The sequence below is a fragment of the Tinamus guttatus genome, unplaced genomic scaffold (genome assembly GCF_059628265.1).
Source record: "Tinamus guttatus ecotype Peru unplaced genomic scaffold, ASM5962826v1 Tinamus_guttatus_pri_ptg000402l, whole genome shotgun sequence".
In the NCBI taxonomy this organism is placed as follows: Eukaryota; Metazoa; Chordata; class Aves; order Tinamiformes; family Tinamidae; genus Tinamus; species Tinamus guttatus.
Window position 1 is genome coordinate 2,524,274 of NW_028288936.1, and position 21,496 is coordinate 2,545,769.

The window sequence follows — 21,496 nt, forward strand, 5'->3', positions numbered from 1 at the left end:
AAATGTTTAGAAACATTTTGCTGTAGAATGAACAAAAGTGTCAACAGCTTTTACCCAAAAAGCTGCCTTTAGACACCACAAATAATTAAAAAGCCCTCCACTTTTGAACATTTAGGGTACTTCCTCTTAGAGGAGGAAGCTAAACACATAAAAAGGAAGTTTCCCTTGAACATGTGTGTGTTATAGAGCGCTTGGGCATTTGTAGGAGTTCAACCTCTTTGAGATCCTTGATTGCTCTCCTTTAATCCTAAATCCATAATCACACTTTAATCCCAAATTATGCTGTCTTGTCTTTTGGGATTTACATGTTTCAGTCCCAAGGCTCTGAACTCTCCTTTTTGTTTTTGGAAGACTTAATGTGTAAGACATGTAAAGATAAAGTGCTGAATTCAAGTTCTGGAAAACTAAATACTGAGAATTCAAACGGCAACTCTGAGAAACAATGTACATCGAACAGACCAGGTTCAGGGAAATGGTATGTTACCTACTTGCACTCACATTCGAACAGAGCGTATTAAGACAGTAAGATTTTTCTAACGTAAAAAGATCTACAAACCTTCACCAGATTCTTCCATGTGTGCCAAGTTTTCTTTTTTTTCTTTCTTTCCATGTTTTGGTCCCCACAGAAGAGGAGACTGCAATCCTTCTTGAGCCCTGGCTGGATGTGCTGCAAACTTGGCTTTATCAGGTTTCTTGTCCACACATGCCCCACTAGCAGTGAACTTGAACAACGTATTTTCTGGTTCTGCCGCAAGGTTGGACAAATCCGGCTTCTGCAGGAAGCAGTGCTTCATGTGATAGTGCTGATGGGCGCTTGCGAGATCATGGAAGTTTTTGTTGCACGCAGCGCATCTGACAACGTACATCTCACCAGTGCGTTTCACAGAAGGGTGGCTACTGAGATGGCTGTTCAAATCATCAAAATTCTGCGCAGTTGCAGAACAGAAGCAGCAGCGAAACCATAAACTTCCATTTTGCAACATGACCTTCTGACAATTCACATAATCATTCCTTCTGTTTAGTCGGGAGACATAATTTGCCCGGCAACCACAGGTTAAGTAGTCTCCTTTCTCAACTGGGAGGAAGTCATCTTCCTTTTTTATTGATACTTCCACTTGCTCAGGTACAAATGCATAGTCCGTGCTATGAAGCTCTGTATAATGAGCTAGAAATTCTTCCTCCATGTCAAAAAAGAGATCGCCACAGAGGCCACAGAAGTATTTAATGTCTGTCTCATGGTTATGATGCTCTTGGCAGTGCCGCTGCAGTGTTTCCATTTTCCGAAAGTGGTTTTTGCACAGGCCACAGCAGTACCTGTGAAACGCATGGCTTTCTAAAGACAGGCAGTGCTGTTTAACGCTGTCCTCGGAGTCAAACATCTCCTCACACATGTGGCACTGCCATTTTCCCAGCAAAGGGCTTCTTTCAGGGGACAGTTCCACAGGACTAGCAACATAATATTGCATTTCCATCGAGGAGCTGCATGCTGTGCCAGAAGCAGAGGGCACAGGCTCCTCTTCTAGAGCCTCCTGCTCATAATAGTAACTGTGTCCACCGTGAAATTCAGTCACGTGCCCCATAATATCCTCTTCTCTGAGGAGATCTACAGCACATGCTCTGCACCAGAAAAGGAAGTTAGTCAGGTGTGCTCCCCCATGGAACCGGCTCATGTGCAGGCGGATAATGCTCGAGGTTTCCGCAAGCTTTCCGCAAACGGCACACTTGTGACAGATCCTGTTCGCTGCTAAAATGTGTTTTTCGACTGAGTCTTCTGTAAGAAACTTCTGAAGGCATTCACAAAACCAGGCTTTCACTTTGCTACCTTGACTTTGGTTTACTACATGACCTTCATTTTTCCCTTTTAAATCACTTTTCCTTTTCGAAGGAGTAGATCCATTTTCACTGCTGGAGTCCTTCAAATTCAAAGGTCTCTTAAGCAGTGGTCTGGAGCGATCCACGATATGACACAAATGAGACGGATTTTTATTTTTTTCACTGATATGACAGAATGTCAAGATGGACTCTTCCATTGTAGAAATAACTTTAATTTTATGTTGAGTGCTTTGCTTATGCTGAATGATCTGATCCTCATCAGCAAAGAGTCTATCACATTTCTCACAGTGACCTTTTGTTTTAAATATTTCTGCAACTTGGGAGATGCTCTTCTTTGACAGGGCCATGGGGCCAGAATTACGACACTGTGTTCTAGATAGGATTGGAGGAAAAAAAAAAGTTTATATCATAACTTGGAACTCTTGAAGATTTTCAGAGGTACTTTGAAATATTCCCTAGTAGCTACTGCAATTGGGGTGTGGAAATAGTGCCCCCTGGATACTTTACCTGGCCTATTAACTTTTCAACAAAAATATACAATGCCTAACTACTGCCTAAGTCTCTGCACTCCATAAAGAATAAGGTGCCAATTTCCAAAACTAGTAGTAGGGGTAGTTCCAAAATTACCCCGAGATGGATGTTTACATTGATCACTAAGTATGCTTTAGAAACTAAACACTGACAACTGAAACATACTGGTATAGAGACCAATAAAGTTCTGTTGTTCTGTTAAAAAAAAAGTAACAAAAATAATATGGACATTGATCAGCATTCTCCAGTAGATCATGTGGAAAAGCGAACACATGGAGAAGGGGTTGTTTGGGTATAGCTTCCCCTGGGAGTCCCCCCATGGGCACATATCTATCACTATCTACCTATGGGTGTTCCTAGCTTGAAGACATTGCCTCTCACAAACCTGAAATGAGCTGTTAATTCCATGTGTGAGCGCAGTACCTGGTAGCAGGATATACACTTCACCTGGAAGGGGACCTCTTTGCACAACGATACCAAGAGCTTCTTTGCATAGGATGGGAAAGGGAGAGGAAAGCCGCTTTTCGCTTCATCTGTAAGAGGGAAGGGCAGAAAGAGCCGAGCTGGGATTAATGAGCCCTTTCACAGTGTGTTTAAACTCTCACTTGTGCTTCAGAGGCAAGGCTCAGACATCATGTTTACCATGTGTAATCTGAACCACACCTGCTGGGCAGTAAAACTGCATTAAATTTAACAATCTGGCATTCATTTGTTAATCAATAAACTGCATTAATGTGTTAAACAATCCCATGCCTGAATGTTAGCACCTCGTTTCTCCCTAATCAATGATTTACTCCCCTTCTCCTACAAGTTCTGGTCACAAGACTCTCTCACAAATATTAATGACTTAAATTCTCTCAATCTATGATGATCTTAATCTATGATGACATTAAATCATGAAGATCTAAAAATGTAAACGGAAGAAAAAGAGTGCTTCTGCATTTTGTTCTTTATGTGACTAAATGCTATTCATCACCAGCTCTGCAGAGAAAGACCTGGGCGTCATGGTGGACGACAAGTTGACCATGAGGCAGCAGTGTGCCCTCGTGGCCAAGAAGGCCAATGGGATCCTGGGGTGCACATTAAGAAGAGCGTCTCCAGCAGGTCGAGGGAGGTGATCCTGCCTCTCTACTCAGCCCTGGTGAGGCCGCATCTGGAGTATTGTGTCCAGTTCTGGGCTCCACAGTACAAGAGGGATGTGGAGCTGCTGGAGAGAGTCCAGCGCAGGGCTACAAGGATGATCAGGGGCCTGGAACATCTGCCCTATGAGGAGAGGCTGAGGGAGCTGGGCCTGTTCAGCCTGGAGAAGAGAAGGCTGAGAGGGGATCTCATCAGTGTCTATAAGTACCTCAAGGAAGGCAGTGAGGAGGATGGTGCTGGCCTCTTTTCAGTGGTGGCCACCGACAGAACTAGAGGAAATGGCCACAAACTGAAGCACCAAAGGAAACCTCAGGAACTTAAGGAATTTTTTTTTTTTTTTTAAAACAGTGAGGGTGACAGAGCACTGGAACAGGCTGCCCAGAGAGGTTGTGGAGTCTCCTTCTCTGGAGATCTTCCAAACAAACTAGATGACCTCTAGAGGTCCCTTCCAACCTTAAGCATTCTATGATTCTATGATCATCAAAGAAGAAACTGCCCTCTTTGTTTTAATCTTTTCACAGCAGTGGCAACCTTTCTATTTTTTTCCCTAAATGCAATCTTTTCAAAAACCTACAGCCTGACTTCCATGGAATTTGTAATAAACATATAAGAATTAGTAATCTATTTGAAATCAAAGCCCATTAGAGTTAAAACAAATGAGAGAACTCAGAAGGGGGCAGCTGATTGTCACTTCTGTGAACAGGGCAGCCCAGACTCAAATTGCAGGAAGATTCCTTCAAAATCTTTTTCCATCCTACGCTCTGAGGAAAGGAAGTGGCAGCACATATTGGTATGAATATCAGCTGTACAAATCCTTTTGGCCACACAGGTCTAACCTGCAAGCTACAGTATGTGGCAACTGTTTAAGAAAGAAGTCAACTCCATTCATGTCTCACCTCTTTAAAACATTTACCTGACATTAAACTAAATGCTTTAATACCCACTGCTTACGTCAAAGCTAAAAAGTCAGTACAGCTGGTAACACAGCCTGACAGGGCACTGACAGTTTTCCAAGATAATGCTCACACATCAGCTGGGTCATTTCTTACAGAGCATTCAGGAGGCTACAAGCTCACAGCAGAGCCAACAGCTCAGCCTTCACCAGTTTGTGCAAGACTCTTCCATGGAGAAGAAACTTCCACAGGTCTTTTCCATTACATGTGATAAAAACACAAGCCAGGAAAATAACCTGCCACAGATTCCAGGCAGAACAGCAGGGGGCAGAAACATCCCAGGTAGATTCACAAGAAATATTTACGTGGTTCCATCTGTGCTCCTTTCAATATGTTAAATACAAACCTATTCAGGACAGTGATCACATAGGGTCAAATGCAGGATGAGAAGCTTATGTGTGAAAGCTGCCAGCACGGGGATAAGAAGTCTGCTTGTCAGTAGAGCAATTGTAATAGAGAATCAATGATACATAAAAGCATGACTTTAAAAACATCTACGGAACATAGTAACATATAAGATCAAGAAAAAAGTACATCAAGAACACATTAAGAGCTTTTCTTAAGCTCTTAATTCACACTTCATTCTTAACCTCACATTTCACTCTGTCAGGATCCATTACCAGAAAGAAGGAAAAGCAGTTCACTTAGGTTGCAACATACCACTCAGTTTAAAACAATGGAGGAAGTGGTTCTCTGCAGACATATGCTGCGAACATTCATCTCTTCGGGTGAAGAGGAGGAAGCAGCTTGGGCACGCATAACACTGGATAAGCTGAGGAGGGAGATCTTTTCTATGTCCATCATTTTCATTCAGCTGGAACATAAAATGGTCTACGTTAGGAAAAACATGAAGGCAACAGATCAGTCCCATCTCTCCGCATCTTTCTCTTCCTCTTTCTCTCCACAGAAAGATTCTTCCCTAGTAGGTGTCCAGCTACCACATCTATGTTTATCTACAGCCTACAGCTACAGTTCTGTTTGAGAGAGGGAACTGGACAACCTGTCTCCCTTAACTCAGTTCCTTAACCTTGTTGCTTGAGCCAGTTTTCTGTTCCTTTCTTCCGCACCGCTGCAACTACACTTTCCTCGGAATGACTGTATTTAGCCACCAGTTCTTACCTAGTTCCTCTGAGCAGGCTCTCTGTAAAAGCTCTCTTTCCATCACTACAACAGAAAGGCTTTCCTGATACACTGTGTTGTTTCTTCATTAGCATTTCTCACCTCCATCTTCTCAAAATGCCACTCCTCAGAGCAGCTCGACAGACTGTGAGCCTTACCAAAGTCCTGTACATCTCAGATCCCTTCTTCCTTACTCCCCCCACCCTTCTTCGCCTTCCACATCAAATGCAAGTCTCTGCCTTCACTGTAGAAATGCTCTGGCTTTGCTTTGGACACTCTGATTCTGCTTTTTCCTTTCACTTCTCCCACAGTATCTTCCTGACAAGCTTTCTTCCACAACACAGCTTTGCATCATGTCCTCATCTTTTATACCAATGTTATCCTATCCTTATGCCTGCTGCAAGAGCCTTTCCTTTCACCAAACATGTCTAACAACTCCCGTTGATGTCCTTGCAGCTGAAAGAAATGGATAAAGAGCAGAGACAAACTATGGCGTAACTGTCAAGCTTGTGAGGTATGAACATGAATCATCTGAAAGCAGCCTGATTTTGAGAGCATCTAAAACTTCCCTTGATTTAATAGGCTAAGTGGGTCCATGTGTGGGTTGGTGATTAAAATACTCAACTTTGAAACTGCCACCCATTACCCATTTAACCAGTAGGCTGCTAAATAAAGCACCCTGAAGATAATATCTAAGCATCTTTCACTGAACTGAAATTTTACACCTTAAGAACCTAAGGAAGAAACAGATAAAGAGTATAATTAACAGAAAGAAGAAATGCAGAAAAGGGAATACTTTCTGGCAACAACCAATACCTTTTGTCCCACCAATAAAAAGTTCAAGACAGAACTACAGTCCTCAGAATAAACTGCAGAGTACAATCTAATGATCACATTTTATAGGAGTATTGTTCAAACACCCCAAGTGTCTGAAACATAGTAGAATAAGATGACTGAATGAAGGAAGGAAGGGAAAGAAGAGAAAAGTCTATGCATGACTTGGTGATCTTGCCTTAGAAAAAAGATGATCACTGTACTGCTGAGAAGTTGAAAATTTTTTGCAGCATATCACACAGGCAACAGAATTATTTGGAGGTCCATGTAGTGTAATCGTTGGATCACAAGGAGAATGATCAAACCTGTAGAAGAAGAAATAATTAACAAATTAGTCCCCTCTACACAGTCAAAATGTTCTTAAAGGCAAAAAAAAAAAAAAAAAAAAAAAAAGTCCTTCAAAGCTCTTGGGAAGCAGTCTATCAATTACAACTGTTAGGTGAAGTTAGGTGAGTTTTACATTAGCTATATTAGCCGAAGCATCCTGTACAGAGAGGATTCTTTTTGCAGCTTATCTATTGAATTTGCAGAGGATTAAGTGTTTCTAAAAAACAAAAGGACTAATGAAGCCACAGTTTCCTCATGATTTGCTTACCAGTGAAAAGACAGGAGCTGCTGGAACTGACTCAGAAACAGTAACTACTGACCAGCAACAATCAGCTCTGGACAAATGACTTGCCAATAGCTTCTCTCTGCTCATCTTTCCCTTCTTTAGGGACTTACCCCCCCCTCCCCCCATTGTCAGATTTTATACAGCTTTTAGGCATTTAATTTTACATTAACTTTTTGCTATTTTTAAAATCCAGATGAAAAGTTGACATAGCAAGAGCAGAAAAATCTTGTTCCTTATAAAAAGCAGATTATTAAAACTGCTTAACCAGAGGAAGAAATCAAGTTCTGAACGCAAAAATAATCAGAAGATTACCATATCATCTATATAAAATTCCCAGAAGACTTATTTTCTTTCCAAATGGAATTGTGTTACTATAGGCAGTTTAAAGATAGACTCAATGAGGATGTCTGAATAATAAAAGAATATTCTTGAACTTATTTCTTGCATTGAGATCTAAGGTCTATGGCCTTACCTTTTCAGGTGACCTAGGAGAAGGTGCCCATTATCGAACTTCCTGTTACAGTTCATGACAGGACAAGAAATTGGACTGCTCTTGCTTGGCGTCTGACCTGCCCTCTGATAACTGCCCCTTCTTCCACTGTTGATGGTGCCTGGTTTGAGACCTGTATTATAAAGCAGAGCGCTTAACCAGAATCTCAATTACAGAGGCTTTTAAAAAGTCACATCCCGAAGCATTTAAAATGCAGGTTACGCTGATTTTTAAAAGCCCACTAGCAATGACATGCATCACAATCCTACAATCAACTTTTACTTAAAGCATCTATTTTCTTAGTCACTAGCAGGATCAGATTTCTGACACTTGGACACCCTTTCCCAGATTCATGCATGATAATGATGCTTCCTACTAAAGGTACTGTATTCAGTGGCACTATTTTAAATTGATTCAACATCTGGAAATTATACTTCTTTACAACAGTGTATTCTAATATTTTTCCTCCTAGCAATTTTGCTTGTTAAAAGTAGTTGACATTACTTTTATACTTAGCATCAGTTAAATTTACTAAACAGCACATTCCATTCTGCAGTGCAGCACTTGGTAATGATTATTTCCAAGTGAATTAACAGTCACTTAGAAAATGTATCATGTAAATCTAGTTTCAAAGTATGTGAACGAATGCTCATTACTCCTCTTAAGTATTTATTATTAATCTGTGGTCTCTTATTATAGATTTGAAACCCCATCATTCTTATTATTACCTGGCATTTTTAACCACTGGTCCACACATAATCTTGCAGCTTCTGTGTCACTGTGCCCCCGAATAAATTCTAGTTCTTGCAGTCCATGAGCATACTGGGAATCAATTTTCTCCTGGAGCAGAAAACATATTAGGCAAAAGTCAAGATTAAGTATGCACATGAAGTTACCTTTTTAAAACTTATGTAAGAATCTCTATAGAGAAAATAAAACCTTAAGGTTTTAGACCTTAAATAGAACCTTAAGGAATAAACCTTAGAACTTTTTAACTGACTTTCATATAAAACAATAAAGATGGAATAAAGTTGTAGGAAAAAGTATTTTCAACACTGAAAATGGTTGAGAAGGCTCCTCTGCTCCAGGTCCCCAATGCTAACACAGCAATTTCAATATTCCATGGGCTTCGTTCACTGGCTCCAGACAAGGTGCTGAATACCTGGCTTATGAGAAGGTAAAAAAAAAAAAAAAACTCACCTTGACATAAAGCCCCCTGCAGTTCAATTCAAAAAGCCATTCCTGGTTACAGATATTATTCTAAAGGCTCAAATGGCTACAGTTTGCATTGTGGTACTGCAAGCCCCCAGCTCTTATGGCACCTTTTCAAGGTACATGCTCCTCCCAAAGCAAAATTACTCTTTATTATTTAAAAAAACCTGCTGTCCTTGCTGTTAGATTCTTGCAAGAAACTGTAGAAGAAAAGATCATCCAATGCGACCTAAGGCAGCCTGCATCAAAGCAGGCTGTTTTATTTTTGGTTTGGACCGGTGTTTTCTGGCAGTAAACTTAAGACTATTTCTCTAGGAAGCCAAGTAACAAAGCATGGCAGGAGAATCATTTCTACTTAAAACATGTTGCTTCATTTGAAGGAATAAATATGGCCTCAGGAATGCAAAAGGACTCCCTCCTTCCCTTAAACCATGTGCTGTGCATGGAAAGGATGCCAGACCTCCTTGCAAGCCTGCAATGGTGAATCTATGAGGCACACACAGCTGCCTTTTTGAACAAGACAGATCCAGGCTGGACACAGACTTCCCCTTGCTAGAGAAACTTTGCTCCCCAATTAGATGTGGGGCACAAGCTGAAAAACGACTCTCTTTGTAACAAAGCCTAACACTGTGCACTAACCCTCCTGAAAAGTGAGGGAAAAGGGTATCAGGTGAATATTTTTCCCTCTGGTAAAAAGCTGACTAGTTTTAACCCCTTGTTTCTGTTGTGGCAGATAAAAATATCTGCAAAATTATAAATTACTTGATTATGACAACTCTAGAACATTCTCAAGACTTCTTCCCTATGTGTATCTTCAAAGATGTATAAGGCTTAGTAAGATGTTCTGCTTTTGAATTGCCAGATTAAGGAAGGGGCACACCTCAAGAGACAAAAAAGCATAATATCTTCACTTGCTCAGTAATACAAAAGATTTATTTTTCAAAGTGGGAAAACACAACCTTGTTTTTGAGAACTGAAGTCAACGTGAGTCTGACAAAATCCTCCAAAATGGGTTAAAATACATTATTTCTGTGGAAAACCCCATGATCTCAACTAACCCTCCCTACCAGGCTACAAGGCACCAGTACCCCTAATAAAGTCCCAGGGCAATGGGGAAGTGCCCAGAAAGCGGCTCAGACTCAAGGCTCAGCTCAGCCTGAGGCATCTGCAGAGCTACTCTTAGCACCTCCTCTAGCTGTGACCATGATGCAGAAGGCAATGCAAGATTTTATGCAGTAGAGGCAGCAGATTTATATAGACTTAGCATCAGGAAAATTCGCCCTGTCGTGAGAGGAGCTAGAAAGTCTGAAGAAAAAGAATACCAAAAGCCATAATGTAAAATATGGTTACTGAAATCAAACCTCCTTCTACTGCCAAGACAAAAAGTCTGGAAGTTTCATTCTAACTCTGCAATTTGTATTATCTTGTGTTGATAAGTGAGGAGCTGCATAGATGAAAAATATTCACTATCTACAGAAAGGCTATTAATACTTTACTCAGGTTATTTGAAAAGCTACATAGCTAGCTCTTCCACTTCACAGCTGGAAAGCTGTACGTGGACATATTAACAAATCTGCCAGATTCTGAGTGGCAGAGACAGGAGAGGAACATAGGCGTCTTCGAGGCTTCATTGCATTGTATCTTTTTTTTTTCCCCTCTCTTCTCTGTTATTTTACAGTTGCAACAGCCTTAACCACTATAATTACGTAGCCTATTGTAATGGCTATTAACAAGGTTCAGCAATTTAGGTTAGAAAGTCAACACATTTTCTGGGAAGCAATTTCTGGAAAATGAGTTCAACCTCCTGCTCAAGGGAGGCTCATCTATGAGACCAGACTATGCTGCTCTGAATTGTATGCACTCGGGCCTACAAATCCATACCTTTTGAATGACTGCAGACCCATTATAAAAATACTGTCTGATTCAGAGATTGCATAACAAAAGCATTCCAATAATCTAGTCCTGTGTGTAGTCCCAAACAAAAGCAGGTAGACAATTTCAAATTTGCTGTAGGGTTGTGATCATTATCATTTTTCTGTTTGATTATTTAAGTACCAGAATCACTCATGCTAAGGTCCCTCTGCTATGTACCCAAACAAAGAAATAAAGAATAATTACTAACCTCATGCAAATCAACAACAAAAGTTTAAGAAATGTAATGAAACTAGTGAATTCATTAGCTAAGGGGCACTAAACATGCAGTCTTTATTACATTTTACTCTAGAAGTGCTCCAGAAGTAAAAATTTCTGATTGCTAGTTCCCGATCTGTCTCACTTATGTGAATTAAAAATACAAAAAAAACACTCCACACTTAATTTACTTTATAGTAAAAACAAACATCCATCTGACTAAAAAGGCTGGTACTATGCACTTCTACTGAAACGAAACAGCTCCAGTACCTTAAAAGCTTTGTTGTTCTCTTCTTTTTGCTGCTTCTCTACTTCAACATGGCGTGCCAGACGATCTAAGGTTGATGCAACCCTTTCCTTCTGATAGTCAAGGTGATCTTTACATTTAATGTTTCTCTACAATTGAAAAGTTAAAGTCTTATTTGGTAACCGTTAGGCAACTAACAGGTATTAAGAGAGTCAAAAGTTACATCGAAGTGTCAGGACAATTCATCCCACATGCTCCAGTCTTGTGTTCCATGAGCTACCTTGCCAACTTTCAATTCAGTAACAGCAGCTTATGTTAAAAAAATAAAGAAAAATGAATGTGTGAGGGGTTTGTTGATTTAAGGTATACAAGATGAACAATGTTACCGTGCCAAAACATTAGAAGAGACAGCAGTGACTGTGTTGCATTTGCAAGAAGACTCAAACATTAAAATACACACCCCCACACACCCCTTAAGATTTTTTTTTGTCTTTTTATGTTACAAATTCCAAAAGACTTCAAAGCCAACCCACATCTGCATGGAAAATTGAGAACTGATAATTCCCATTCCAACTCAGTTCCTCAGAGATCCTCTAAGGAATGCTGTCCAGTCATTAGCTTATTCTAGAAGGGGGTACAGTACAAACACTGCAGTTTGCTCCTGCAACACAACCAGCTCCAGTGAGTGTCCAGTAGCCTGTGCATGCATACACAGATCTGTCCTTCTATTAAAACCAGGCACATCATCTACCGCACTACTGTCACACAGAAGTCACTGCAGGGCCACTGCTTCCAGCCTCAAACAGCCTATGCCCCATCACAACCCTCATGAAGGCCCTTGGTGAGGGTCCAAGCAGCCTGAGAAATGCAGGAGCTGTTCTGGTGATGACCAATCTGCTTCTGACTTACAAATTCTTAAATACAATTTTTAGCTGTTGGCTTATTTATTACTTCCTCAAAACACTTCCAACATTTTTTTTTCTTCAGGAAGAGTAGCTGATGGTAAATACACAGGAGGTGGTAATTATGTTTTTTCAAATGAAAAGTTCCAAGACACATTACAACATACTCACAGGAGCATAAGAACTGCTGTTAGGTTCTTCATCCTCACTACTCACAAGATCAATGCATTCAAGTACAGGTCTTATAGGCCCTTCCTGAGAAAGGATCAACAACAAACAAAAAGCATTAAATTATTTTTCTTGAGGATAAAATGATACAAACATTACAACATGTAGTAGCATTACAACATCCAAAAGAGAATTTCAACACCATTTCAAGAGGGTTTATTTATAGGAATCCTACAGTGCAACTCTTCCACTTATAAGGCTAATGCCTAACTAAAACACACAAATAAATATCCACAAACAAATAAAATAACATCTTAGCAAATATAAACTAGCAAAAATAAAGTGAACAGGCTTGGCCTGATCAATAGCTGTATATTCTTCACACACTCACCATTTTTCCAAAGGTACTAGGGTGTCAGATTGCCACCAAGGCAAAATGGTCTTGGATTTCACTAACCAAAGCTAAGTGTGTTTAGCTTGTGAAGATACAATTTAAATTGAATGTCAGCTCCAAAAGCAATCGGGCTCCTTAAACCCTTCAGACATTAAGGCGGCAGAAAACAGCCTCATACACATATACGCTCTAAAGTCCATTCATTTCTAAGCAGAGAGTCCACAAGGAGGTCATAAAATTCTATTTTTATTAAAATCATAAGAGAAAGGGAAAATGATTTTACTTTAAAAGAAATCACTTTTCACTCATTCATGCTAATAATGACATAGGCGTAAACACTATGACCTGTGCCCAAATAGGCTGCTTAGCATTCAGACACTGAGACAAGCATCCAGCCAGCCTGATGAGGGCTCCCTCAGCCACACCGAGGACAAAGGACCCCAGCTGCCAGGTACATCCTCTGTACTCTCCCTACTTTGGCAGCCACTCTTGGATACTTAAGATTTTTCCATTGAGTCCCTCCCTCCTCTGGGAGATTTATTCATTGTCTTTTGTTCCCTTCTCAAGTGCCCCAGTCTGATGTCATGCAAAAACCTTATTATCACATGTCAACTAAACAAGCCAAACGAACACGAAATAGGGTAAGCAGCTCCACACAGACCAAGTGAGAATATTTCCAGTTACTCTAATTCACATCCATGATCATTGCTTAGGAGGGTACCTACCTTTCCTGGCAACCTTATCAACAACCTTGGTAACCTTTCTTGTTTGCCTCATTTTCGTAGCAACTACACAGTAAGATCAACCAAAGTTGACTTAAGTTTAGTTGATAAGTCAACCGAAATCACTACATGCTACAAGAAGTTTCCCACCTCTGCTAGACTATGAAAGTTATTGTCCAATATCAAAGCAAATACATCAAGAACAAATACGATTTGAATTTTTTCTTTCTGCTTCAGTTTGTATAACATTACATAGATTGCATTGCATGTAAAGTATTTCACTAAACTGCAGAATTAGCCTTTTGTCTAGCAATGGTGCTGAAAGATGCAGTAGAACTGCTATATACTCAAAAAATATGCTTTTTAACAAGTTAAATTCTCCACACAAAAGAAGGGCTTAAGAGACTCAGCAACTTACTGAATTCTTGAAGACTTACAGTTTTTCAGTCTCTGGACCATATACTTGGTAGCGTCATAAAATGTCCCAAAGCTAACCTGACTAGGGTGGGCTAAAACGATTTATTGCCCCATAGGCAACTGCAGTAGCACCCAGTGGTCTCTGCTGGGCTTGCTATATCTTATTCTTTCCATTCTTCCAGCTTTCAAGGCTCTAAAGCTGTTCAGCTGGCCATGCCTAACCAGCCTTCACATCTTACTGGGGAGAAAGAGGAATCAGAGAGATATATAACAAAAGCTAGGAATGGAGGTGCAGGCCACCAACTGGCCCAAAGGAGGGCCTAACTTGTTATTTACTTAAATGGAGAAAAAAAAAAAAAAAGAATTTATTTTCTAAATGAAATCTAAAAATTCCAAGGCAGATTTGGTTCTGTAGGAACCGACAACTTACAAGAAATTAAATCCACATTAGAAACAACAGGTGTTATGTGACAACTTAAAGACAAACTCAGCCCATCTGACTGTCCAAACTGTTAAATAAGCAGCTGCAAAATGTTCAGGTCTGATATAATAGCTACAGTTTCTTCAAATATACATAAGTTTTCCTCACTTCTGTTTGACTAACTCGGTTCAGCTCAATAAATAACTAATTAAAAGCTAGGAAACTGCGAACTGAAAAGCAGGGAAATACCCAAGTCAGGGTAGCTTTAGTGACCAAAGTAGTAAATTCAATTAAATTGAAGTAATATCATTTCCATACATGAAACACATGCTAAACTTTTCCTTCTGTATCCTATAACATTAGCTGAAAACTTTTTACTGCCTTTTTTTGTTTGGACTGCAGTCTAGGTTAAACACAAATGCAATATGGCAACTTTTTAAAATGACTTCTCAAGAAGAAATATAAGATATCTGACTACAGATGTGAAATATGAAAAATAAATGACCTTTTTATATACACCTCTGAATAAGGCAAGTCCCAAGTAAGGCTTTTGGGCTAGCTTCTTTTTTTAATGGTTGTTAGCTTAACTTTTAGAAAAAGGAATGCAATCTTTAAAAATATATTGAAATTAAAGATGTAAGAACTACTGTCCTGAGTCAGATCAAAAATCCATCTGGGCTACAAAAGATGCTTTGAGAAAGTTTAAAAATCAGGGTATACACAGTGCAATCCTATAGTCAGTAAATCTATTCAGCAACTGCATTAAGTTGATGCATGAGTAACTTCAGACAGACCTTCTAGATTTTTGAGCTCACTTGGAGAACCGGTGCCAGGTGAAACATTTTTTCAGAGGCACAGCAGGAATTACTAGTTATCATTGCCAGTTAATATTCTGTTACAACATGAGGGGAAACAATAATGTTCATTACAACATATTACAACAATTTCTTCTTTTGAAGACATTCAATTTTTGTTCTCCTAGCTCACCTCAGGACACAACTATCCCCATACTTAAAATTAAAAATGCCAAGCCTGAGAATTCCTCTTCAGTGCCATGTGAAAACAAGAGCTTCATCCAGCTCTTCGTATTTCCTCAGGAGACCAATTCCACCAATTAATAAGCCCATGATGGGTGTGCTCCTTCCCCTGCCCAACCCAACTTTTCACATGTAGCCCTGTTCAGCTGTTAACCACCAGTTACATTATCTGATCCTGCTGGTTGCCTTCCTGATCTCTTCCCCCACTCAGACATTAACCATCAATAACAATCCTGATGGCTGCATTCTGATGGGGAGATAAGGGCTAATTGTGCATACCAGCAAAAATTCCACTGAAATGAAAGAATGATTGAAGTCAGTCATCTTACCCCATTGCACTGCCATTCTGAGAGACCTAGACAGAATGGAGAGTTGCCAGAGAGGAACCTCATGAGGTTCAACAAGGACAAGTGCAGGGTCCTGCCCCTGGGGAGGAATAACCCCAGGCACCAGTACAGATCAGGGGTTGACCTGCAGGAAAGCAGCTCTGTGGGGGGGGATTTGGAAGTCCTGGGGGACGACCATGAGACAGAAATGTGCCCTCATGGCCAAGAAGGCCAAAGGGATCCTGGCCTGCATCAGGAGGAGCATTGCCAGCAGGTCAAGGGAGGGGATCCTGCCCCTCTCCTCAGCTCTGGTGAGGCCACACCTGGAGTATTGTGTGCAGTTCTGGGCTCCCCAGTACAATAGGGACGTGGAGCTTAGAGAGAGGGTCTAGAGTAGACCATGAAAATGATTAAGAGGCTGAATTAGCAAAACTATAACGTCACGATGTTATGCAAAACACCAACTGTAGCTGCAAAAAAAAAAAAAAAAAAAAAAAAAAATCAAGCTTTAGTCAGCAGCTGGTAAAGATGAAGCCTCAGATTCATCTCCAAAGAAAATTTACTTTCAATGAGTTTTGCAAAATCCTATCTGTTACTTTAACATATTTTTTCAAAAGTCACAAGCTCTGGTCTCATTTCCTTCCCCCTTTTTCACCTGTGTGTGGTTATCAGACCTAGCCAACAGCTACCTAACCCACCGATATTTCTTGTGAGCTTTTGTTTGTCTTTTTTTTTTTTTTAGCTTTATGTGCATTCAGATCATGAACCCAGTTTGCATAAAAAACACATGCAAACTTCTGCATAACTGTATACACACTTGCATATAGAAAGCATGAAACATACATTAATTCTATAGTACAGTGCATTGGAAGTATCTTTGTCAAAATAGTTATGTAAGCATAGATGCATATACGTATATAATCATACTTCCTATTGTCCAGCATGTAGGGACATAAAATCTGACCCAGGCTGAATTATTTACGCGCTAAATTTTTGTCCCAGCAGACTTCCTACGTCAGGCCAGTTTATTAACTGATTGAAGTTGTAAACCAGCATGCACTTAGAAAGGTTCCCTTTCTCTAATATGGTAAATATAAAAACATAAGTGCTTGGCTGACTTGATTTGGGGAACAAATGTAAGGATTCTTCAGATTCTTCCAAATACCTGCAAAATTTTCTTCAGTACCTACTACGATGTAACTGAAAGCCAGAGAGATACGACCATGTAAAAATGCAAGTACTCAACAATTCATATAGTAAGGAAACAAAACGAAATCTTCAAGTAACTACTAAGTTTCAGCAAATCACTTGACTTTGGTACATCTTAGGGCCAAGTGTTTTTCAAGTTTTAGGAGACCCTGCAATTGAAAGAAAAAATATAAAGTACTCTTGTTCCTTATGACCTATGCAGATTTTTTTTTTAATAAATCAGTTTTCTTTGTTTTAATATCATCAGCTCTTAGTGATTCCTGCTCTGTTTTCTCCACATCTTTCAAGACTTGTATTTCTGATCTTTCAGCTCCATCAAACACTAAACAAGTTTTTGCATCTTTCTTGTCTGTATACCATTCCAATCGACTAATAACATAGAAAAAAGTTTGAGCAGTAACTAGAGATAATTAGGTCACCTCTGAGTTTCTGAGCAAGGTAGTTTCATGCTGTCATATCATATTCCTTCTTTCAATCTCTGCAGAAAAATTCATATTGGCTCTCTTAAAATTCTGAATCCCTACAGTCCTGAAAACCACTACGGTCTTGATATCAGGATGATAAAACACAATATGTAACAGCACTTGTTTTTCTTCATTCGCAGCCCTTCGAGGCGCATTTCTTTTTGTACAAAGCACCATGTGATTTTTCTGTCATATCCAATATTAGACCCCTTTGCTATTGTACTCCTCTGCTAATTACAAACATTTAGTGACTATTTACTAGCAAAATAAACATTCTGCAGGGGCTATATGGAGTCACTATTTTTCAGGATAACTAGTAGAGATTCCTATTTCCTCTCTAAGGAGTAAGAACAATTTCAGCAAACAACTTTTGAAAATAAAAATGGTTAACACTGTTAACCATTATAACACAATCTATGGGAGTAGTCAGGGCAAGGATTAGCAACATTGTTTGATAGAATTGTGCAGTATTTTGGAGCCCCACACACAGCAACAAAGATAGGAGGAATCCTGGCTAGAAAAGCCTCTAACTTCCTCGTGGATAAATTATGTTTCTTAAAGGAGCATCGGAAATGAGTAGTGGTTATGTAAGAATAAATGTCTTAACATGTTTACAGGAAGAAAGTTTGATTTTAATAGATTATAAAAATACTTGCTTCAAAGTAAACATCATGAATCTAGCTTAACTTGAATATTCAATATTAAGCTGTTCAAACTTGTCTTTCAGACAACAGCCTTTATTTACACTGTCTTGTGTTTGGTTGATAAAAAACAAACAAAAAACTAATAATTTGCCATTGAACAGATTTGCCTGAATTGAAGGTAAGATTCAAAAATATACACAAGTAATTTGGCCATTTACTTTCATCGACTTGCATTCAAACTGGGTACCAGTTTTTGAGGATGTCTTTCAGAAGGTCTCATCAATAAAGCAAAAAAAAAAAAAAGTTAGCAGAGATCAACACTATTTAAAAAAAATGAGGAGTCTGATACTTTCTATACAGAGTGGTAACTAGAAAAATCTGTCTACATACAGCTATAAACCATATTAAATCTGTGAAACTCTTTATTCTTGCCTCATACTTCCTCAGGAAAAAGAATGAAATTCAGAACATCCTATCACAAAGTATTAAGCCATTAACAATCATGGAACACACTGTAGATTCAACCACCTTTTTCTGCTAGTCTGCAAAGTTTGAACATAATGATTGTGAGCGGATGAGACAAGTTGTAATGTAGAATTAAAGGGTAGAAAATTATGATAGAACAATTGGAAGCTTCTTAAAAGCGGATGAGCCTGACTTTAGAAACTGGAAAACTCTAGCAGCAGCCGAGACTGTTTTTAAAGAAACAGTTCAGAAGCACCAGAAACAAAACAGAAAATAAAGAACTGAGGAAAGAGGAAAACACAGAAGGCATATGGCCTACAACTATTTGCTCTCAATGCAAATGATTGTAGGCTGAGATTTCCACATGGCCTTTTCTAACTCAATCAGTATTGAGTTACCAGTATTAGTAGTGGTCTGGGCATGTTGGGTTCTTGGTATGTGCATAAAACTGTACTTTAATGCTTGGGTAGCATTCATGTACAATATTTATAAACCTTGTACATTTCTAGTCATGCACACATTGTACTGGAATGCTGATTTAAAGCAAAGGAATAGTTTAGAAAATCTTTTGCAAAACACAAGTTCACTTTAGGGATGTATGATAGCAGGAATAAATGACATATCAAAGAGAGGAAGCACTGCTGACATGAGGTAATGGCCAATTCTGGACACCTTTTCCCTCCATGTATTCAATGACCGAAGTACTATCCTTGCCCCTTGCCTTGCAGAAATGAGCTTAAGAAACTTGCTTTCCACATACAGTTGCCTCTCAGCATTAATCATTACTGGCACCAAAACAGATCCCGATTATACATATGCATAGCAGGAAAACCAGTAGCAGACTGATGGTTTTAATAAATCTCCTTTCTTTTAACTGGTGCTGTGGGTTCCTCCCCCAGTCTTTCAACTGCCGGGCATCCAAAAGTGTATTAGCTATCTCAGTCTTGGCCTTGTCTATTAAGAAAGTGAAGTTTATACAGTCATGCTACATGTGAAAACACAGGAATCCTTGTCTGCATATACAATTAATTTTGAACTCATTAGTCAGTGTCCATCAAATTCGTTTACAAGACTGAGAAGTCTCAGATATCATCAACCACTTATAGTATTAGCAAAAACATGCACATGCCTCTCATACTTGAGCTCTTAAAAACCTCTGGAGAAGGAAAGTCTGCACCTTGAATTTAGGCTTTATCAGACAGCACACAAGAAAAAAAGATACATGAGAGCAGGTGCAAAAAAATTCCACTAATGTCCATCACTATTCACCACTGAGAACAATACAAATCCACAGGAAGCCAGGCATTATCAGTCCTGGTATCATATAAGTACCTGGTCTTATTTGCATGCCTTGTTCCTAGGGGAAATCATCTTTCTGTTTTTGCATGTGTCCTTCCCATGCAGCCGGACACCACTTCACTGGTGATGCAATAATCTGACAATAAGCCAGAACACAGGCTGCAAAAAAACATTTGACTTCTCTTGCCTTATTTTATGTGCTATAATCGTGTCAGCATTAAACTTATCCGCTGTACTACAGCTATTACACTGTACTCGAGCATACTCTTTAAGGCCTTTATCCCATTATTTCCTTCCTCATTCTCCTGCTATAAACATATAGTGTTTTTGACCTTTTGTTTGACAAGCGAGCAGCACTTGTCCATTAATTTTAACAGGACTATTCCCGACGCAAAATGCCATGCCATATGATTACAAAACAGAATAAATAACTAAACCCAAACAGCTACAACCATTAACAAGCTTTAAAATGAACTTGCTGTCTGACACAAAGATTTTCCATCTAAATCACCTGCAAAACCTCAAACCAGTATTTTCCATTGAAACATAATTAAACTCGTAAACAAATAAATAGGAAAAAAAAAATCTATTTCATACAACTACTGAAGTATTCACGACTATGGGCACTATGTTCCCATATCCAAAATATACTTACTCCAACGAACTCAACCTCATCTTCACTTTCATGCTGATTACTACTTATTTGTGCCAATGGCGTTTCACTCTCACCAATGTTGCCAGAGCTGGAAGACTCCATTATCTAAAGAGAAACGAAACAAAACGCACTTCACCATATGTAAAAAAGTTTCTTTGTTACAGTTTCAGTTTCTTTTACAGCTACTTTAGCTTTACAAACATTTTGTATTCAGCAAATCTCTTCATATCATTGACACAACTATCGATAGCAACAGAATAAGCGATAACAAGGAAATAATTTTGCTTTGAATCACGTTGCTACATTTTCCAAGTACTACACGAAACATAGCCTGACCTCCAAGACCTATAAGCCTGTAGCAGTCACCCCGGTGAAAGATTTCCTGAAGAGAAACCTAGCTGAGTTTATCCCCTAATTGATTAACACGTTTAATATGAAGAGAGAGAGCCCCTAACGTGCTCCCGTGAGCTCCTGATTTACCTGTGCCTTGCAGCTGTGCCCCCCATTAGAATACACAGGTTTGCTTAGCAAAACACACGTCTTAAAAGCGACGACTTTAGCGCATACTTAGCAGGAATGGGGACTTTTGATGCTTTGGGCCACTTGCGGCTGGCAGGAGGGTCAGAAGACGGCGGCTCTCGCTTCACAGCAGCGTCGCCCCGCCAAGCAAAGCGCGCGGTGAGCAGCAGGCCCGGGCCCGCCGCAGCGGCGGCCGCAGCAGCAGTAGGAGAGCGCCCGGACGGCTCTGCTGACTCACTTGCACGGCCCCGTCCCGCACACGAGCCCACGGAGCGCCGCGGCAGCCCAGGGAAAGCGACGCGGCCGAGCGGCGGCAGCCACCACCATGCCGGCCTTGCGGGAGGCGGTGGCAGCGCGGCCCGCGGCGCCTGCTCCGCTCCCGCCACGCGCAGCGGCCTGGCCCGCCCCGCGGCCGTTGCCAAGCGATGGCGGCGCCGCCGCCTCACAAAGCCCCGCGCTGCGACGCCCTCCCCATGGCGCGGCCTGGCGGGACTTGTAGTTCCCGCCCTCCCCCACCGCAGGTGCCGGCGCCATCAAGGACGTCATGTCGCGCCTGCCCCTGCGACGGTGGTTTCTTTCCTTTTTTCTTTTTTCTTTTTTTTTTTCCCTCCGTTTTTACTTTTGATACTTCAACACCTCTCTTGCCCCATCCCTCCCGCCTCCGCCATCGCCCGCTCTTCAATAAAGCTTCCGAGGCGGCGGAGGGACATCGCGGCGGGGGAGGCAAGGCGACAAAAACCCTGCCTGCCTCT

General features: G+C 40.3%; 1 protein-coding gene across 1 annotated transcript in view; it reads right to left on the reverse strand.

Moving 5' to 3' along the window:
* The window catches only part of ZNF451 (zinc finger protein 451), a 33,817-nt gene extending 13,449 nt beyond the window's left edge, over nt 1–20,368 (reverse strand). Inside the window, exons 1-9 of the mRNA XM_088531223.1 lie at nt 20,226–20,368; nt 12,176–12,259; nt 11,126–11,251; nt 8,242–8,353; nt 7,496–7,646; nt 6,589–6,715; nt 5,118–5,271; nt 2,750–2,897; nt 557–2,205 (exon numbers count right to left, since the gene is read on the reverse strand). Coding sequence (XP_088387349.1) covers nt 557–2,205; nt 2,750–2,897; nt 5,118–5,271; nt 6,589–6,715; nt 7,496–7,646; nt 8,242–8,353; nt 11,126–11,251; nt 12,176–12,259; nt 20,226–20,327 — 2,653 coding nt within the window. The 5' untranslated portion in view covers nt 20,328–20,368. The remainder of the gene's footprint in view (nt 1–556; nt 2,206–2,749; nt 2,898–5,117; nt 5,272–6,588; nt 6,716–7,495; nt 7,647–8,241; nt 8,354–11,125; nt 11,252–12,175; nt 12,260–20,225) is intronic.
* Between the last annotated feature and the right edge of the window lie 1,128 nt (nt 20,369–21,496).